This window comes from Meleagris gallopavo, chromosome Z (genome assembly GCF_000146605.3).
Source record: "Meleagris gallopavo isolate NT-WF06-2002-E0010 breed Aviagen turkey brand Nicholas breeding stock chromosome Z, Turkey_5.1, whole genome shotgun sequence".
Lineage (NCBI taxonomy): Eukaryota > Metazoa > Chordata > Aves > Galliformes > Phasianidae > Meleagris > Meleagris gallopavo.
In genome coordinates this window covers 9,689,149-9,707,366 of record NC_015041.2, presented here as the reverse complement: position 1 = coordinate 9,707,366, position 18,218 = coordinate 9,689,149, and the positions used below count along the sequence as shown (strand labels likewise).

General features: G+C 41.2%; 1 protein-coding gene across 1 annotated transcript; it reads right to left on the bottom strand.

Moving 5' to 3' along the window:
* Nucleotides 1-4,191: 4,191 nt before the first annotated feature.
* On the bottom strand, nucleotides 4,192-17,171 carry IL7R (interleukin 7 receptor). Its single transcript, XM_010725335.3, has 8 exons — nucleotides 16,938-17,171; nucleotides 11,782-11,920; nucleotides 10,372-10,526; nucleotides 9,482-9,636; nucleotides 8,931-9,105; nucleotides 8,412-8,502; nucleotides 6,468-6,543; nucleotides 4,192-5,088 (listed from the first exon to the last, which is right to left on the bottom strand). Exons 1-8 carry the CDS (start codon nucleotides 17,035-17,037, stop codon nucleotides 4,594-4,596), a joined length of 1,386 nt encoding a protein of 461 aa, XP_010723637.1. The 5' UTR covers nucleotides 17,038-17,171; the 3' UTR covers nucleotides 4,192-4,593.
* Between the last annotated feature and the right edge of the window lie 1,047 nt (nucleotides 17,172-18,218).

The window sequence follows — 18,218 nt, the reverse complement described above, 5'->3', positions numbered from 1 at the left end:
AAAAAAAAAAGGGCATGTGCTACACAAACACCAGTGGGCTGCAGCCTAGAGCCATCGTACATTCTAAACTCTGCTTTTCTCGTTCCTAGGTTACGGAAGATGAAGAGCTACTCCTCTGCAGTGAGTGCCTCTGTGGACAGCAGTGCCTACTTTGTTTTAACAATGCAGAACTCGTAGAAACTCTGACTTTTTCTTCCATTTGCCCCAACCTATTGGGAAGCGGAAGCTATAAAGAAGTGAAACACTGCTCTATTTGTTGTGTTTTTTCCTCATTCTGGTCTGAAAAGAATTTGTGAGCAGCATGAAGTGGTGACACCAGCAGTGTCCCATACATATCCCTGTGGTTCCATGTATCAACAAGTGGCACTTATCAGAGAAGGACTAGCTTTGTGCAAAGGGCCACCTGCGCTCCCCAGCATCAGCACTTGTTTTCCTGTGTGTCGACATATTCAATTTGTTTTGCTAGCATCCTCTTAGACACAGCAGTGCTAATTCAGGATTCTTTGTGAAGCTGTGGAAAGATGAGGATAGAAATGAGGGTGGCTGCACCGTACCATCAGCCCAGGAAGAACTCCAACACACAGCAGCTGTCAACCCCGACACACAGTACGGGTCAGTCTGGCTCTCTGCAGACAGTTTGTGCAGCTGAGTTCAAGTGCAGGATGTAGAAGGCGTGGGTGAGAAAGGCTGTGCTATTGAGAAGAAGGGGGCATCCAGGTTGTGAAAGTGGAGCCGGATGGCATGCAGGTGTTGACATGGACCTGGGAACAGCAGTGGGGGGAAATGCTGTCTTGTAAAGTAAGGAGATCACTCAGTCCCGACTTTCATGCATGCACTGTGTCTACAAGCTGTCTGTAGACCAAGAGTACAGGTGGTGAATCTCATTTTAGTGCCTAGTTGTATTTCTCCTTTTTTTTTTTCTCCTAGAAAAACTCTGTAAGTTAGTGAGCAATTTTATATCTATATACACATATTTACCTCAATGACTGTAGAATAGCATGTGATGTTCAGGAATGCTGAAAATGAGACTGCTGAATTATCATGTCTCACAACCAGCAAAATAGCCAGTGACTGATTTTTTCAAGGGATTCATATCCCACAGCTCAGGCCACTTCAAATCTGAGGTAGACCTGCTGGTGTCTGCATGCTGCAGATGGAGCTAATCCCCAAACAGCATTCTCCTGGAGGGGCTCAGGGCTGGTGCGAGCTCAGCCTGACAGGATTTCCCAAACACTACTGCAGTGACCAGGCTGTTGGCACTGGCTGGGCAGAAGTTAGAGTGGCTTCAGGGGAGGGCCACGAAGATACTCAGAAGGCTGGAGCGCTTCTGCTATGAAGACAGGATGAGGGAGCTGGGCTTGTTCAGCCTGGAAAAGGCTTTGGGGAGGCCTGATAGTGGCCTTCCAGTACTTGAAGGGAGCTTACGAAGTGAAGGGGACTGACTTCTTACATGGTCTGATGGTGATACGATAAGGGAGAATGGCTTTAAATTAAAAGAGGGGAGATTTAGATTAGATGTTAGGAAGAAGTTGTTTACTCAGAGGGTGATGAGGTGCTGGTACTGCTGCCCAGAGAACTGTGGTGCCTCATCCCTGGAGGTGCTGAACGCTGGGTTGGATGGGGCCCTGGGCAGCCAGATATGGTGGGAGGCAGCCCTGCTTGCAGCATGGGTTGGAAATAGGTGGGCTTTAACATCCCTTCCAACCTTTGCCATTTGTGATTCTGTGATTCTATGGATGTGGTTCAGGTTTTTCATTGCTGTGTCTGAGAGACAGGGTCCTTTGCAAACCTTTCTGCTAATCCTAAATCCCCCTTGATTTGGCTGTGCTCATCCTTGAAAATACTCTCTGCTTCATCATCTGCCCAGATGCATACCTGGATTAAAGTAACCCACGTACTTGACATGAATTAGCTTATAACATTTATGAGAAAAAGCTACAGTGGAATGAATGTGCTGACAAAAGACTGCTTTGTTTTTATTGGCTGCATATTTATCAGCATTCAGCAGCATTACTGAAGCATCTCTGAGGATGCAACCTAAGAGACTCTGCTTTAATGTACACACACCCACGCCATCACAAGCCTGAAGGTTTTTGCTTTTGCTGTTGCTATTGGTGAGGACTTGTGGCTGCACACAGGGGTTTGGTCATTGCTTCTAGCTTCCAGCACAGCTGTGAGCCCCTGGCAGAGGGGCTGCAGCCATAAAGCACCACTTCCACACTTTGACACTTCTGAGCTGTTTGGAATTATTTGGGATTTTTCCTGGCTGAAGCTGGACAGAGCCTGTGGAGTTGTCCTAATTTCAGTGCTGATAGAGCAACATATGTTTAGGGAGACTGAAAATAACATGAGCATGTCATGCAAATAGCCACGTCCTTTTAATACAGTAAGAATGTTATAAATCCAAGGTTACAAGTTATCTAATTAAATAAAATAAGACATGAGGAACATAACGTATATTTAAACATTGGCAGCTATGCAAAAAATATGACTACTGCATTGGAAAAATACAACCATTTCAGCAGATAAAGCAAATATACACCAAGTTGCTAGCACTCTTCCTGTATTAAAAAGCAGTGTACCTTTCTGGACAAACAGGAAGGCTGTTACATGTGGGTAACTTACTGTGTAAATAGTGCAAATAGATATGGGTATTTTATTCATTAAAAATGTACGTTTGAGTTCAGAACAAGCACAGCACATACTGTACTAGATTTTTATGATACGCTTTTGCTTATTCCTTTATCCCCTCTGTTTGTCACTGTGTTACTGGAATAGGATATATTTCCAGCATATTCTCTCTACATCCACAGTTGCACTGTGCAAGTCTGCACAGTATGAGCATTACCAGCAGCTGTTTATTTTAATGCAAAACAAGCATTATAAAGCAAATGAATGCCCAGGGCTTTCACCTTGTTTTACTGTATTAATAAATGTGTAATTTGGTGAGAAACAACAATAAAAAATTCTGGAAATGTCATTGCACTTCCATGAGCCAACCCCCATGCCACTGTGCATGCAGAGACCTGGGGGTGGCAGACAGCTGTCTTGGAAGCACTGGTTTTCTCCAGCAGACTATGTCAAATGTAACAGCTTCTCAGTGATTATTAGCAGTCAGAAAATGTCTGAGTAGCTTTGTCGATGAGGAAGGACTCTTTTTGCCCTTATACTCTGGGAACATAGGCATGTCAATAAAGGACATTTCAAGCAGCTAGAGGAGCTGGCACTTCACAGTAGGTTAACCTCAATCCCAGAGCACAGCAAGGCGGCTTGGATTTCCCATGGCCATGTTGCTGGGCTGTCATGCAGCCACATGGCTGTAGCAGCTTTTTCTCCAAGTGTGTGCTCTCCAGTGTGCAGTGTCCCACAGGGACAGTAGAGTGACTCAGTCCTCTCAATGGCAGCACATGGGGAGTCCCTCAGAAATGGGCACAGAGTCCAGAAAGACAAATGGGGAGGGACGGGGTGCCTTCCTGAGTCATAACATTAAAACTACATTACCTCCAGGCAATTTACAAGCTTCTGATTTTGAAATATGGATCTTTGGATCAGTGGCAAGATTCGTGATGTTTCATTCATATTCCAAGGCCAGAAGCCACATTAAAAAAGTACCTGGCCCAATTGAAAGTATTCTTATGCAGACACAGCCACTTGTGATAATTCTAGTGAGCAAACATTGCCTGAACATCCCTTCTGTCCTGGAAAGTACTTGCATGCTGCACTAATGCTTGCACAAGAGCTGCAGAAAAAGAAAGCAACATGCATTTTATAGTCCCAGTTCAGTTACAGGAAGAACTAGGACTTTGCTTTTCATTGATTTTGTTTTGTTTTCTTAGCTTGAAAATTGCAAATGCACAACAGGAGATACTGAAGTTCTTTAGTACATGGCTGTAGCAGAAATATATATGGATCCTGATTTTAGCTCTGGGGTATGTTTATACCAATAGCAAAGACAGTAGTATATTGGGTTTTGTGCTGTTTTCATCCTTCAAAAAAAATCGGTCTGAGAAGACATCTTCCAAAAGTGATTCCATGTGCTTTTTTCTGGGGGCTCAGTCAGCTACCTTTGCAGCAATCAATCTTCTGAATCCCCAGGTGACTAATGCTTGATAGCAACTCTCATTTACTGTCACTGTCCATAAGCTTTGCAAACTTGTGGATTTCCATCAACTGCAGAGGAGTTACTCTTGGTCTAGTGTGAGAAGGATCAGATTCTGTTTCACTTGAACTTGTTGCCATATTTCTTGTTTAGGCATTAATAAGATCTTAACAGAAGGCTTCACCTCTTTTAGATGTGCTGTTATCCTTGTCCAGGAGTACAGTGTCATTGCTCTGGATTAATCAGATCTGAAGGCCATTTAAATTAAATTACATTTTTCCTGCAGTGGAGATTGCTGCTGGAACACAGAGGGCAGAAGTTGGGCCACTCACTGAAAGGCAGAAGAATCCACACATCTTCATACAGATTGCACTGTGAGCAGGGTGTGATGGAGATGGGAACTAGATGAGACGGAACACAGGATAACAAAATAGAGAGCTACAGTTTCCTGCTTGTTCTAGGGAAAAGGCAGTGTTTCGTGATATCTGCAAGGCCTACTGATTTTTGTAAAAGCTAGACATGGTGACATAGGCTTCTTCATCACTTGGTGACTTCAATTCAGTCTTAAGTGGTACCATGTTGCCATTCTGGGGCTCTGGTCCAGGTTGTTGTGGAGGATCCATGGGAGGAGCAGAAGGAAGGTGAAAACTATTATCACACAGAGGCACCCTGCTGCTGTGGCACAGCTCATACATGCCAGAGCTGCAGATGTCAGCAGTGTCTGTAGACTGGCTGCTACCAAGGAGTCCATGAAGAGCCTCTGCAGACCAGATACCTCCATAATTCATAGACAGGTTCGGGCTACTTTTGTCAGTCCTTGCAGGGTTTCGCTTCAGGTCTGATCCACTCCTAAACTTTGATGGAATATCTGTCTCAGGAGTAGATGGTGGCTGCAGAAAATTTTCCTGTTCGACTTTTGCTTGAATGCCATCCACTTCATGGATAAAAACATAACCAAAACTCTCTGGGTTAAAGCTTATATCAAAATTCTGCAAGGCAAAAGGAACAGCATGGTCAGTTAACAGTAGCCATCTGCATAACAGAAAAGATGCTTCAAGAGTTTATCTGATTTTAGAAGGGTGTTTGTTATTTCTTTAATTCTGAATGTAACCCTGAACAAACTAAAAGGTAGGTTAGCAGAGAATTAACTACAACACCGCTGAATAACTTTTCATATGTTAATCTGAATCTATTCTGTAATCTCCTGCAGGTAGCATCATTGGACTGTTCTGCACAATGTGGTGTTTCAGAGACTTTTTGGAGCCACTTATCTGTTGCACACCAGCTATTTCACAGGAATGAGGGTGCTGAACCTGGCTGTTCCTTTCAGCTTTATCTTCCTAATTTAGCAATGTGATAAATTAAATGTTACCATTTCTTGAAATACATTAGGAATCCTTGCACTAAGGAGCATAAGGGATGCGAGAATCTAAAAATTAAGAACTTGCTAGTAAATCACCAGCTGGAGTGCTGACAGGACAAAGCAGATGAGATCCTTAGTAAAAAAAAACAAAAAACAAAAAACAAACAAACAAACAAAATACTAAATATAATAGGCAACCAATTAATCCTAACTGTTACAGTTTGTATCATTTACCCACCAGATTTTTATCTGGAAAAGATGGGCTCATGTACTCCATGGTCTATGAGCAATTCTATTGGCCATGGAAGGGTACATGGATATTGCCAGGGATGTCTGAAGTTGGCAAAAGGACTCCCATCCAGCTCCACAACCACAGTTTCATAACAGCACTAAAATGTCCCAGTGAGAGAGAACCACAGAAATACATCTGGTTTGACCTTGTACCAGAAGAGGACCTTAAACTGGGTTTTTCAGTCCCTGTCAAGCCAAGACTCAAACGTTTCCAGTAAGGGATATTCTACTTCTTCTCTGTGGAATGTACTAGATTTAATTGTTTTCATAGCAAAGGATTCTTTTCTTATATCCAGATGAAGTTTTCCCTGAAGCAGTGCTGGCCTGTTATGTCTTGTCCTGTCTTCGTGAATTCTTGTGAAGAGAGCATCTTGCTGCTTGCTACCATTTAGTCATCAGTAGGCTGTGATTAGCACTCCAGCATTCCTTTCCCACAAACAAACCCAATTGCTTCAACTTTTTTTCACATATCAAGTTCTTTAGTCCTCCATAGTTAGTTAGCACAATCCAAAACTCAGGCTCTACTTGAATTGTCTATTATATCTATACCTTTCACTAGCATCTGCCTGTGCAAATATTAGCTCTCTTGAGTGGAATGTAGTCATTTCTGGAAGGTGGATTGGTTAGTGCAGCAAAGGAATGTTCCTTCTGTCATGAGTATAAATTTTGTTCCCGATAGTCTAAATCAAGTGAAAAAGACATAAAAATACATACATTTTTTGGCTTCTTACACAGTCGCTCCAGAGTTATTTTATGATCAGGAAGGTTTGGCCACACAACAGGCTTGATCCTGAAAGAGCAACAGTAGACATCATGGGGTTCAACAGCAGCAAAAATGAGATGCGTTGAGATACCAGATGTTCACATTGTGTTATTTGTACTAATTCTCACAAAGCCTTAGGAGTGGCTTGCATTACCCAGAATAATGACTGAGAGATGTTCCAGAAAAAAAAAGCAAAGACAAGAGAAGAAGAGTAGCTATAAAGGTCACCTAAAAGTCTCTATTCTTTTGAGTGCACAGACTGTCTCGTTTAAAGAACTGGGTTTTTCTGTAGCATTTTCTGTAAGTGAAAAAAAGAGGCTGTGGTTAGAGTGCAAATTTGCAGAAATTTGCCTCTGCATATTCACATTAGCCAAAGAATTGCGTATTTTCCTAACCCATAGTCATTTTCCTGTGCTTCAGGTATCTGCAGTACAGCTTTGTCTCTTCTTACTTCTAGCAAAGTTCTCATGCTGTGGTGCTGTGGAAACCCTTAGCCATGATACATCCAAGCAACACAGCCTGCCTGAAAATCAAGATTGCAGTGATATAAGTATAGTAAAATATATCAGCACTGTCTCAGCAACATTATAATATCATAGATATTCCTCTTCATATGTGTATTTGTGTACGTGTGCAAATATACCAAGTTATAAAAACAAATGAATAAAATAATAATAATTATTATTAAATAATTAAATATTAATATATTAATATTTTTATTTTAATTATTAATTATTATTTATAAATATTAATATTTATATATTAATTATATATAAATTATATAATTAAATAATTATTAATATAAATTAATATAAAAAAGATTCAACATTTGCTTTTTTCAGCAGTTTTACACATGCAGAACTTCCAGCAAATTTGGAGAACTACAGGTGCTCAGTAACACTGAAGAGCAAGAGCTAGAAATCTCAAGCTACATCCATGATTGTAAATTAAACAGCACCAGAGAGTATGCCTTGGCAGACAGTTCAGGTGTCTAAAATGTGTAATAATTAAAAGTATTCTTGACATGCATTAACTGATGTCACCCGAATACATGGGAAGGCAATCCTCCTCCATGTGTAACTCAGTAGTAAGCACAGCCAAATGTTGTCCCCAGTAGAGTGGTTCACATGCAGACATAGCTGAAGATGTCAGCAGAGCTGCCATGGGCAGAGGCTGAATGTCTCCATGCAGCCCTGGGCCTCCACCTTGCAAGATGTTCATCTCCTGTGTTTTGGGAGTTTTTCATTTAGATTCCAGTTCTACCAGATTATCCATGTATGCGTTTATTTTCTTAAATTTCTCTACTAACTGGTACTTATCTACTGTTGGTAGCCAATGTTTACAAAAAAAAGCCAGGGGTTTTGTGCAGTTTTGCCACACAAATGAACGTGGACCCAGCTGGGTTCAAAGCTGACATCAAGTCCTTGCTGCAGAGCAGTGCCCCACCACTTCCAAAAGCAGAGTCCTGCTGACTCAGACTGTGAAAGAAAAAGAGGCAACCTCCCTGCTATGCAGTTTCCATACCTCTCAGAACTTTACTAAAACCCACAGTTTGCTTTCTTTTCTGCATCTTGCTTGAAACGCTTGAGTCAAATGTACCTCCAGTGAGACACCAACTACGTAAGTGTCTCATGGTGGCTTCAAATCCTTGAGGGTCTCAGCATTTCAAGTCCAGGACTAAAGTCTGATTGAAGCAGCAGAGGTGTAATAGGCCAACTATTGCCTGCCAGTACTGCCTCGTTTCCCTCTTCTATTCTTTGCTTTTGGAATGATACAGAGTCTTAGAAATGGGAAGAGGATAGTTCACAGGTACAACAGGGAAAGCAATAGAACTGTCAGAACAAGACTGGCTTGCAACTTTCTTTCTCATATGAAAAGATCTAGATTACCATTACCTGCTTTCCCAAAACATTAGGATCAGAACAATCATGACAACTGACAGAATGAATCCTGGGATGGAGAGTATAATCATGAACATGCTGCTATCTAAAGGCAAACACAGAACATCTGTCAGTGCATATATGTGCCTCACTGCTAGACACTCTAATTGTAATGCCACCTCAAACAATCTATTAGGGATGAATGACCAGCACTGTACTTTCTTACCACTGGTCTGGAGCAATACTGCATTTCATGAAAGTGGGGAGGTACTGGGTAGCCATGACTCCAGTCTTAGCTGAGCTTCAGGCTAGTTCCCAGCTGCACTGAAGCACCATGTGCTCTGCTGCTACTTGCTGTGTCCTTATGGCAGCATTGATTCCCAGCCTACTCTATGTCTAGGTGCTGCCAAGGGTTGGAACTGCTATTGCCACTAATTCATCCCTCCCCATGCTTTCATCACTGCTGCTGCCAGGAAAAACTAGTGGCCTGAGAACCCCTTAGCTGTCTTGGACCAAAGTGGTTTTTGCTCATACAGTTGTCTGTAGAGTGCTTTCCTGTGGTCCTGAAGCTCTTCGAAGTGCTCCACTCACTCCACATGCCCTTAAAGTAATCTCCATTGGGCTGAGAACGTACTTTCACTTCATACAATGCATCTGTTTCGAGGTTTTTTCCGAGTAACTTTATCTGAAGGTATGGTGATTCTATGGTCTAAACACATAAAAAAATGCAATTACTTTCTAATAGGCATAGAAGATAAGAGCAGAACCACCAAAGTAAACATCATTACTATTACACTGTTGGTAATGAACTTCATACTGTTTCTTCACGATGTTATGTCTTCCATTTCCATGGCAAAGCCCAAGTACAAATGAATGAAATCTCTGTAGCCCAGAGAAATAGCTAACAGACAAGAACACTGTCAGCCATGAATTGCTTTGACTATCAGAATGCCAAATATTGCTCCTTTCCAAGCTGTCAGTTGGAAAACTGAGAAAGGCAGATCTGAGAGTTTTTGCATGTTACTGATATTTACATGAAAAAATTTAATTTCAGAAATTAGGTAATCTTAACAATATATAATTACCTTCCAAGTGCTTTCTTCCTGCCGATAGGCTATCTGGTGTATTAATTTGTCCTTTAAATATTTCTTCCGTGAGTGTGGTGTACTATAATGAACAAGATATTCATTTGCCTCCTTTTGGTACGTTATGTTTATGTCAAACGGTACCTCAGGCTTGACTGCAAATAAAACCAAGATACAATGGAGTCATTTTCAAGTTAAAACTCATTAAGGATAACTATGTAGGTTGAGAGTGAAGGTTGCCCTGAGCTGGGTGAACTTTGTGTTTAGGTCAGCTCAGCATTACACCTTTGTCCCAAAAGGAACTTAATGATGACCAGATGAATCAGGATTGTGCCAAGCACAGCTTAAGAATGTGGCATGTCAGATTTATTCTTGGAAAGTAGTTCCTGAGTTTAGACATGTCCCAACTGTGGCTTTGATGTTATCATTCTTGGGCTCTTAGTGCCCCGTCAGCACCACAGGCACCACAGGCTTCACCAAAATGCAAAGCTTGAAAAAATGAGATCTTTCAACTCTGTGGTCACTGTGTGGGACTTCTAATTGCTGCTGAGCTCGTTCTAGAATTGAACTGATAAGCTCTGATACTGTGCAAGTCCTAGTAAGAGATGAATAAAATGTCCCTGCTTAGTAATACATCCAGGACCAGGACTAGCTGCTTTGACCAACTGCATAATAATTTAATCTACATCCAGTTCTGGGCTATTAACAGCAGAATTCAGATGCACGTTTTGAATGGATGTTAATCATGTTAGGCTTTGAAGCATCACACACTATCAATACCCAAATCCAGACCTCATCCCTTCCTTGACCTTTAAGTTTGCCCTGGACAAACTTATTTCCTTCCACTAATGAGCATACATTAATAATGTCCAGAATGCTCAATGCCTTACCAATGTCAGTTACAATCAGACTCCTGCAGACCCTTCTCTTTATCTCATATTCCACACAAATGTCTTTATTTGAGAGTATGTCGGTGAATTGTAAAAAATAAACATCATCTTGCTTCTCCATATTGAAACACGGGTAACTGCTGTCTTCCTTGGTACTGTTGGCCAAAGCAATAGAATATTAGTTTCTTCTGAGTCTTACTGTAAAATTGCATGGGAAAAATCCTTGCTGCTAATTTCAAGTAAAATGAAGTGTGACACCATATTAAGTAAGAAAAAATATCATGCAGATAAGGAGATTGAAAGATAGATAATGCTTTTCCTCATGGTATTTGAGCATAACAATCAAGTGATATGAGTCACACTAAGAGTCCTGGAGTTCTCCAAGAAAAAATCAGTTCAAAACAATAATTATTATATTGGAGATCCATCTGTTAATGTGTCTTTACAAATGATCTTACTGCTGTCATATTTAAATATTAAGTTATATGTATGGATACTCCCAGATAATGAGGAATTTCCTGTTGATAAAATTGGCATTATATACAGGGTCAGTGGTCAGCCAGGCCATGAGGGACTCATGGTATTGTTTCAGAAGTCGAAATGTGTCTGCTTGTTCTTCCATCTGTGCACCTCTTGTGTTTGTGGACTGCCATAAAACCTCAGCCAAAATTCTGAGTAAAATGCAAGGCAACAGAAAAATAAACTAGATAGGAGGAAAAAAGAAAAAGTAATGATTAGAAAAGTAAGGTGCAAAAGAAAAGGAAAATCCACTTTTGCTTGCAGCCATAGTACATTTAGTTTCAGTAGAATCAGACAGAGAGAAAGCAGAAGTATGCTACAGAAACAAAATCTGAAGTTCATCATCTACATGTATCAGTTAGAAAATAAGGTGCAAGAGCTTCATGGCCACAGCTACAAATGAAAATGTCTCATGTGTTTGGTAACTCTTCTGTTTTTGTATACTCATTTCATTATGGTTGTTTTGCATGTGTGCAAAGACAGTTGCTTAATTTTAATTTTGTCTTGACATAGATAATGATATTTCCAGTAGAAAACCAGAACTCTCTCTCTCTTTTTTTTTTTTTTAATATCATTTAACATAAAGGAAGAATACTTTCATTTTATGCTCAGCTTCACCAGAAATGACAAATATTTCAGAGCAATGGGTGCAAGATGAGAAATATTGGAGATGTCATAATGCCCTTTACAGATCCTTCAGTTGACTTTTTTCTTACCAGGGTTAGATTCTGTTTCAGTGAGCTCTTCTTCACTAAATATAGTATTTCAATTTGGTAAAGCACTCTAACTAAATTATGTTTTTCTGTTCCTATTTCCCAACATTTGGCAGTGTGACTCACTGGTTCTTAAATTTCCCAGAAGTTTACCAAAGGATAGACTGAGAGCACTTACCACATAGCCAGGGTATAGTTAGTGTTGTGAGGAGGCAGCTCTGTAAAATTGCAGGTCAAGCTGCTATAGGAATCCTTAAATTCCAGCTGGCTGAAACAGTCAATATCAAAATTGTCAGGTTCATCATCTCCGAAGGTCCCTAGAGAGAGATTAATAGGATGTTACTGAAGCAAACCAGTATATGAATTCAATTTGCTGCTTCATTGTAAAGAAGATTGCTTCTTTATGTGGTTGCATGAAAGGAAGAGGATCAGCCTGTCTGTTCTGTAAGAAGCAAAGAAAGCTTGCTCAAAATGAAATTAAAGGACACTTGCATCTTCCATGATTGCTCTCTGTGCATGCCAATGAAACTCACCCACTTGGTACACACTGAGGTACATACCAGTCTGTAAACTATCAAACAACACTTCATCAGAGTTTGGTGTAACCTATGCCTGTTCTATTCTGTTACTTATGAACAAAGAGGGATAGCATTTTTGTCCTTGAAATCTCTGTGAATAGTCCTGTCTTCATATGAAAACAGAGAAAATATCTTGTCCACTCTACCATCTAATTGCCCCAAAACTTGAGCCAGGCATGGGGCATTGTCACTGTAGAAGTTGTGGTTCTTCATACCAAGAAAAATTGGGACTTTCTCCATCTGGAAATCATCTCAGAACTATCTCAAACAGGTTTTTAATACAGAAATACGCACTGGGGAAATATACTGTAGAGCTGCTGCCAAAGGTGTGTGGGGCTGATGTTCAAGGCTAGTATCTGCTTATAGGCACTGGTTAGTTTTAACAGCACTTATTTGTACAAGAATTTCAGTGCAGAACAGCTTGGAAGTATATCAGACACTCATAGCATTGAAGCAACAGATCATGGCAGAGGGGGCACACAATTGCCAGCACTGTGCCTGCACCAGACATCCCAGCAACCCCCAGCAGCCTCTTCCTGGTTCTGCCCTGCCCATGCTCTCTGCCACGGTTCCTGAAAATCCTGGGGAATTATATGGGAGTTTTTGGGAAAACAAAAGTACTGTGACACAAAGCAATTAAGCACCACAGCACATTTTGACTGTACTGTAGAGTCTTCTGAAATGTCACAAACTTGGACTGAGGAGCGAAAGCTCAGACATTCAGCCAGAACATGTGTCTTCCTGCAAATTTGCTTTGATGACTCATAAAACAATCATGATTTGACCAAGAGCATACGTCTCATGTCCTACACTTGGCATAGATGATGTCAGTGAAACAAAAGCTGATGGTTCTGAGAGGACTTCTCCCTGGCAAGCCTGCCAGTTTAACCTGATTTCATGAAATGCCACATGCTGTAGCCAAGCAGACAATGAAGAAGTTATTACAAGCCCATAAATGGATTGCCAAGGCAGGAATGTCTCTATCCCTTCCACCAGGGGTTCAGCATAGCTGTGATAATATTCAAACATATTCCCACGTCCAGGGACTATTTCCACTTCTTTTCTTGGCCCTCTACTTCCCACCTCCTCAAAGTGCCCGTTCCGTGCTATCTCTTTCAGTGTGAAGAAAACTTGGACTTCTCCAGGGATATCGGTGATTCGCGTATTTGTATTTACAGTATGGGGAAATACCCATGGGAACATTTCCAATGGAAAATCCCTCCCAGAGAAAACATCAGTCATCTCTACTGTTGCCCAGTGGACTCAGATCACTGAGGGGTGAGCAGCCACTTGGACATTGTAATTCATAGTCCCGCTGGTGATACTCATAATCCCCAGCCAGTCATGCTGGAGAGATGCAGACCTTATCCAAGGTGAAAGCGCACCCGAGGATCCAAAACAGCTTAATAGCAGAGAAAGCAGAGGACAGTTTTGTTTTGTTTTGTTTTTTTGATTGCTTTAGAAGGTAAGTAAAGAGTGTCACTCCCAGGGTCCCTAACAGCCAGTGCTTCCTGCTGACCTCAGATCAGAAATGCATCTTGATATGAGTTTAGATAAGAGAAGTAATTTAAAAATCACTCAGGAATCAGAAAAATAGGCAAAAGCAGTGCAAGGCTGAAAAGTGAGCTGCTGCCATTAGCACCTGTGTTGGTTAGCAGGAGGGATGAGAACATATGATGCTTCTCTGATCTATCTCCCAAGCTAAGAGTGGCTGTTTGCCACTAGAAGCAGCTGGTGCTAAGAAGTTGCAGGTCTTCCCTCCTCACTGCAGGTCTGGTGTCACCTGTCCCATAGGGAGTTAGTAAAAAAAAAAAGAAAGATGATGACATGGGACATCTTCCACCAGTGCTGCATGTTTGAGAAAACACTCTGTGCAGCTTAGACAGTGTAGGAAGAGCGCCACCCTCTTTGACTACCAGTTTAAGAGAGAAACAAAAGTTCGTGCATCTCCAGAACAAGCTCTGCAGCAGTTTCATGCAGGCAAAATCTTGACAGACAGAGCTCTGAGAGGTCTGGGCAGAAGTATAGCTACAAAAATGGACCTTACCTTAACATAGCAGAGAGATGCTGCTGGATATTTTCTGAATATAAAAATCGCATATACCACACTTCATATAAACACACAAAATGGATAAATATTTTCAAACATAACATATCAGAATGATTTTTTCAGGTATCTGCTACAGTTTTGCTGAAAAATGGCAGAAATTTTAATCTCTGTCAGTCTGACTGTATATTACACAGTTCCAGCTGTCGTGTAATGTTTAAACAGCACAGAGAGTCTTTGTTGCTGAGCAGAAGGAAAACTAACCTCGTCTTTTTTACACTGAACTTTCACATAATTGATAATGTGGTTCCTTATTCATTGAAATAATATCCTAATCATAGGATATATAATAAATAAAGATTATGAATGAAATATGAAATCTGAAATGTTTTTACTATGTTTTTTTCCAAGGACTGAGTGATTCTTTTTGATACAAATGTGCATCACCTCAGTTATACCTCTTACCTCGCCCTCAGAAACTCAGCATGCAAATGTGTCCACTACATAAACAGTTTCAATGACTCCAACATAAATCACATTGCTAAGGACTCAATACACAATTAAAAATTTACAAGATGATAATTTTTTCTCTTTGAGAAGCCCAGACCAGACAGATACCTGAGCCTGGCAATACAGAAATCAAGACAGGGCTTATTAGAGGGTTATTACAGTGCAAGAAAAACTGATCTTTTCAGAAATGGTCGTCCCTTGGGTTTGACCAATATCCAGCAGATATGTTCAAATCACAGCAGGAGTCTTACAAGCCTTTACCAAGGGTGCTAGCAGAGACTATTCTTGTGTGTCAGCTTTACGCTTTGAAGCCACTAGGACTAACCACAGTGTGTAAATCTGAAGGCACTGATAAGTGCCTGCATGCTCAGTGACTGAGTCTGCAAAGTCAACAAAGTGACCACCTGCATGCACAGAGCCATGTGATATCTCTAGTGCTGATGACAGCAGACAGTCCATCACCTGGACTTAGGATTGATTTGATTCTGGGAGGACTTGTTTCCATCACAACAATTTTGCTGTGGGTTGCACAAGCTGTACAAGTCCGGAGAAGAAGGCCACTGATGCTGACCATCCTGCTCATGGTACCCTGCCCCTGGCTGTGCCCATCTGCAGGATCATGGCTTCTCTACTGTTATTTGCCTGGGGCTACTCTTCCAGGCCAGGAACAGAGCCAAGGAAGCACTTCTGACAAGGCAGCCTGCCACTCATCATAGAGGAGGAGATAAGGCAAGTGCCAAAATGAGCTTTTTCTTTAATTTGTTGGTCAAACCTGTGGCACTCATGAGGAAATCATAACAGCTGGTGATTGCTCTGTGTGGATTTTCTGAACATCTTTCTCTTTAATTCTAAGCAAAGTATTAGTTATGGTTTACTGGAAGATAGTGATGAAATGAAAGAAAGGTCTTCTCCCCTCTGCTGTTGGGAAGCCCTGAGGACGTCAGTGACATCAGCTATAAATCACTGGCACTGACCTCTCACTGCTGCAGCTTTTTGCAAAATCTGGCTCTGGGAAGCTGCAAATTGTATAAACAAAATATAAACAGAAAAGAAACAAACAAGTTTGAGAAGTTGCAATTCAGAGCTCTTTTCTGTTTTCCTCTAACTCAAAAGTATACTATGCATACCCTATCTATGTCTATATGAGAAAATATATATATCTATACACACACATATGTATTTATGCTATACTATACATGACAATCAAGCAAGATATTCCTTGAATTAAATCCATGAGAGCATAGGTACACAAACATCACCTGCCTAATAACCAGAAGACACTTTTGCTCCCACACGATAAAATTCTGGTGTCCTATAGCTAGCACTGAGTGACAGTCAATATCTTTCAGAAAAATGCAACAAGCTCTCTCACCGCTGTTTATTCGTATCAGACAAACATTTAACAAATCTGATACAGAATCTGTAAATGCAGTTTTTGAGATCCCTTTTCAGAAAAGGAATAGCAGATTTAAAGACAGTGGATTTTATCATAGCTTTTTGTGTTTTGCTTTTCGATTTTGATGCTTCTAAACAATTTTCACTTGTCCTGATAAGATAATGAAACCTGCAATAAGCCTGAATTTAAACTTTTGAGATAGTTTTTAATTCTTTGTCATGTAAGGGATTAATATTCTTAGTGTCGGGCTGTGAGAAGCCCCTGGTCTCAGCTCCTACACTGACAGAGACTGGGACTATCCCGACATACATCTTTCACAACTGCTTAAAGAAAAAGAAGTAAGTTTTTCTTTTGTAATGGAACAGGTTAGGCCACATTTGAGGTGCATTAAGACATTTTCTGCGGAGGAAACTGGCAAAAGAAAGAGAAGCCAGAACTTCAGCCTTCTTTGATGGCAACTCAGAATGATCCTGGGCTGCAGAAAAGTTAAGCAGCACCCTACTTATAGGTGCAACTCCTCACGTAAACACTAGAAGCAGCAAGAAAGGATTGAAAGGTCTGATCTTGCACGGCTTCTGCATATGGCTGTCATTTTATACAAGTTTGAACATTGCAAGGACAGAAGATTTGGGAATGAAACAGATAATTCTCCGGCTCTGCGTACATCTCCAGTACTGGCACTAAAACAAAGAGAATAGAGGCTAAAACACTAACATAATCAACCCAGCAGTTGCATTTTTGAGCTCTTAGTTCAGTTTTTCAAGATCATACAAGAGTGCAAAGATGAACATGAAATGACTCACCATCACCATCTGCTGAGGTGTAACCACTTTCCCCAAAAGTGGTATGAAGAAACAAGATGAGAATGCTCAATACTGTACTTGTCCGTGTCATTCTGAGCATGCTGCATGTGTGCAGGACGTGTGTGTGTGAAACCCCCACTCACTGACTTTATACTAGATGCAGAACAAACCCATTGCTTGATAAAGAGACCGCAGGCAAGGGAAATGTAAACATACTGGCAAGGATGACTAGTGGCAGAGAGCAGGAAGCCAGACAGAAGATATTTGCAGAGCTTTTACTTTGAAACACATTTCCCATTTCAAAATTAAGGACCTTCTGGGTCAGGCCCATTGAAAGCACTGATGAAGTCCAGTGGGTCAAGAGCAAGCTTCACGGACCATGCTCTTATTCGATCTAGTGAGATTTTTGCTGCTGATTTTCCTGAGAAAATGGTTCAGACCTCATATCTGCTTTCCTCTCAGTGGAGATACACAGGTCCCAGAGAGAAAAATCTTCCGGCTATAAAATGCTAATTATAATTACTGTTATTTATTCTTTAAGTGTTGGCATCATACAAGCCAGCAATGTGCCTGGAAAGCCAACCGTATCCTGGGCTGCATCAAAAGAAGCATGGCCAGCAGGGTGAGGGAGCGGATCCTGCCCTCCTGTTCTGTGATGGTGAGGCCTCACCTGGAGTACTGCATCCAGATGTGAAATCCTCAGTACAGGAGAGACACAGACCTGTTGGAGTGCATCCAGAGGAGGGCAACAAAACTGATCCATCAAATGGAATACCTCTCCTATGAGGACAGACTGAGAGAAGTGGGGCTGTTCAGCCTGGAGAAGAGAAGGCTGCGAGGTGTCCTGATAGTGGCCTTTCAGTATCTAAAGGGGAACTAAAATAATGAAGGGGACAGACTCTTCGTCAGGGTCTGTAGTGATAGAACAAGGGGGAATGGCTTCAAGCTCAAAGAGGATAGATTTAGGTTGGCTATAAGGAAAAAGTCTTTTACAGCGAGGGTGGTGGGGCACTGGAGCAAGTTGCCCAAAGATGTGGTTGATGTCCCATCCCTGGAGACTTTCAGGGTAAGGCTGGATCAGGCCCGGGGCAACCTGATCTAGCTGTGCATATTCCTGTTCATTGCAGATGACCTTTAAAGGTCCCTTCCAACTCTGAGGATTCTATGATTGTAAGGACAAATAAGGCAATGTTGACAAAAAAAAAAAAGGTTATTTACAAGATTAATCATGCAAAATGCAGATCTGAGAACAAAAGTGGTACATTTCACTTTTTTTTTTTT

Excerpts from the sequence above, each read along its gene's own strand:
- IL7R (XM_010725335.3), bottom strand. The coding sequence starts at position 17,037 with ATGCTCAGAATGACACGGACAAGTACAGTATTGAGCATTCTCATCTTG. Across the intron at positions 9,637-10,371 it reads TCTGATTGTAACTGACATTG|TCAAGCCTGAGGTACCGTTT; the intron begins GTAAGGCATTGA and ends TTTTATTTGCAG. Across the intron at positions 9,106-9,481 it reads AGGAAGAAAGCACTTGGAAG|ACCATAGAATCACCATACCT; the intron begins GTAATTATATAT and ends TTATGTGTTTAG.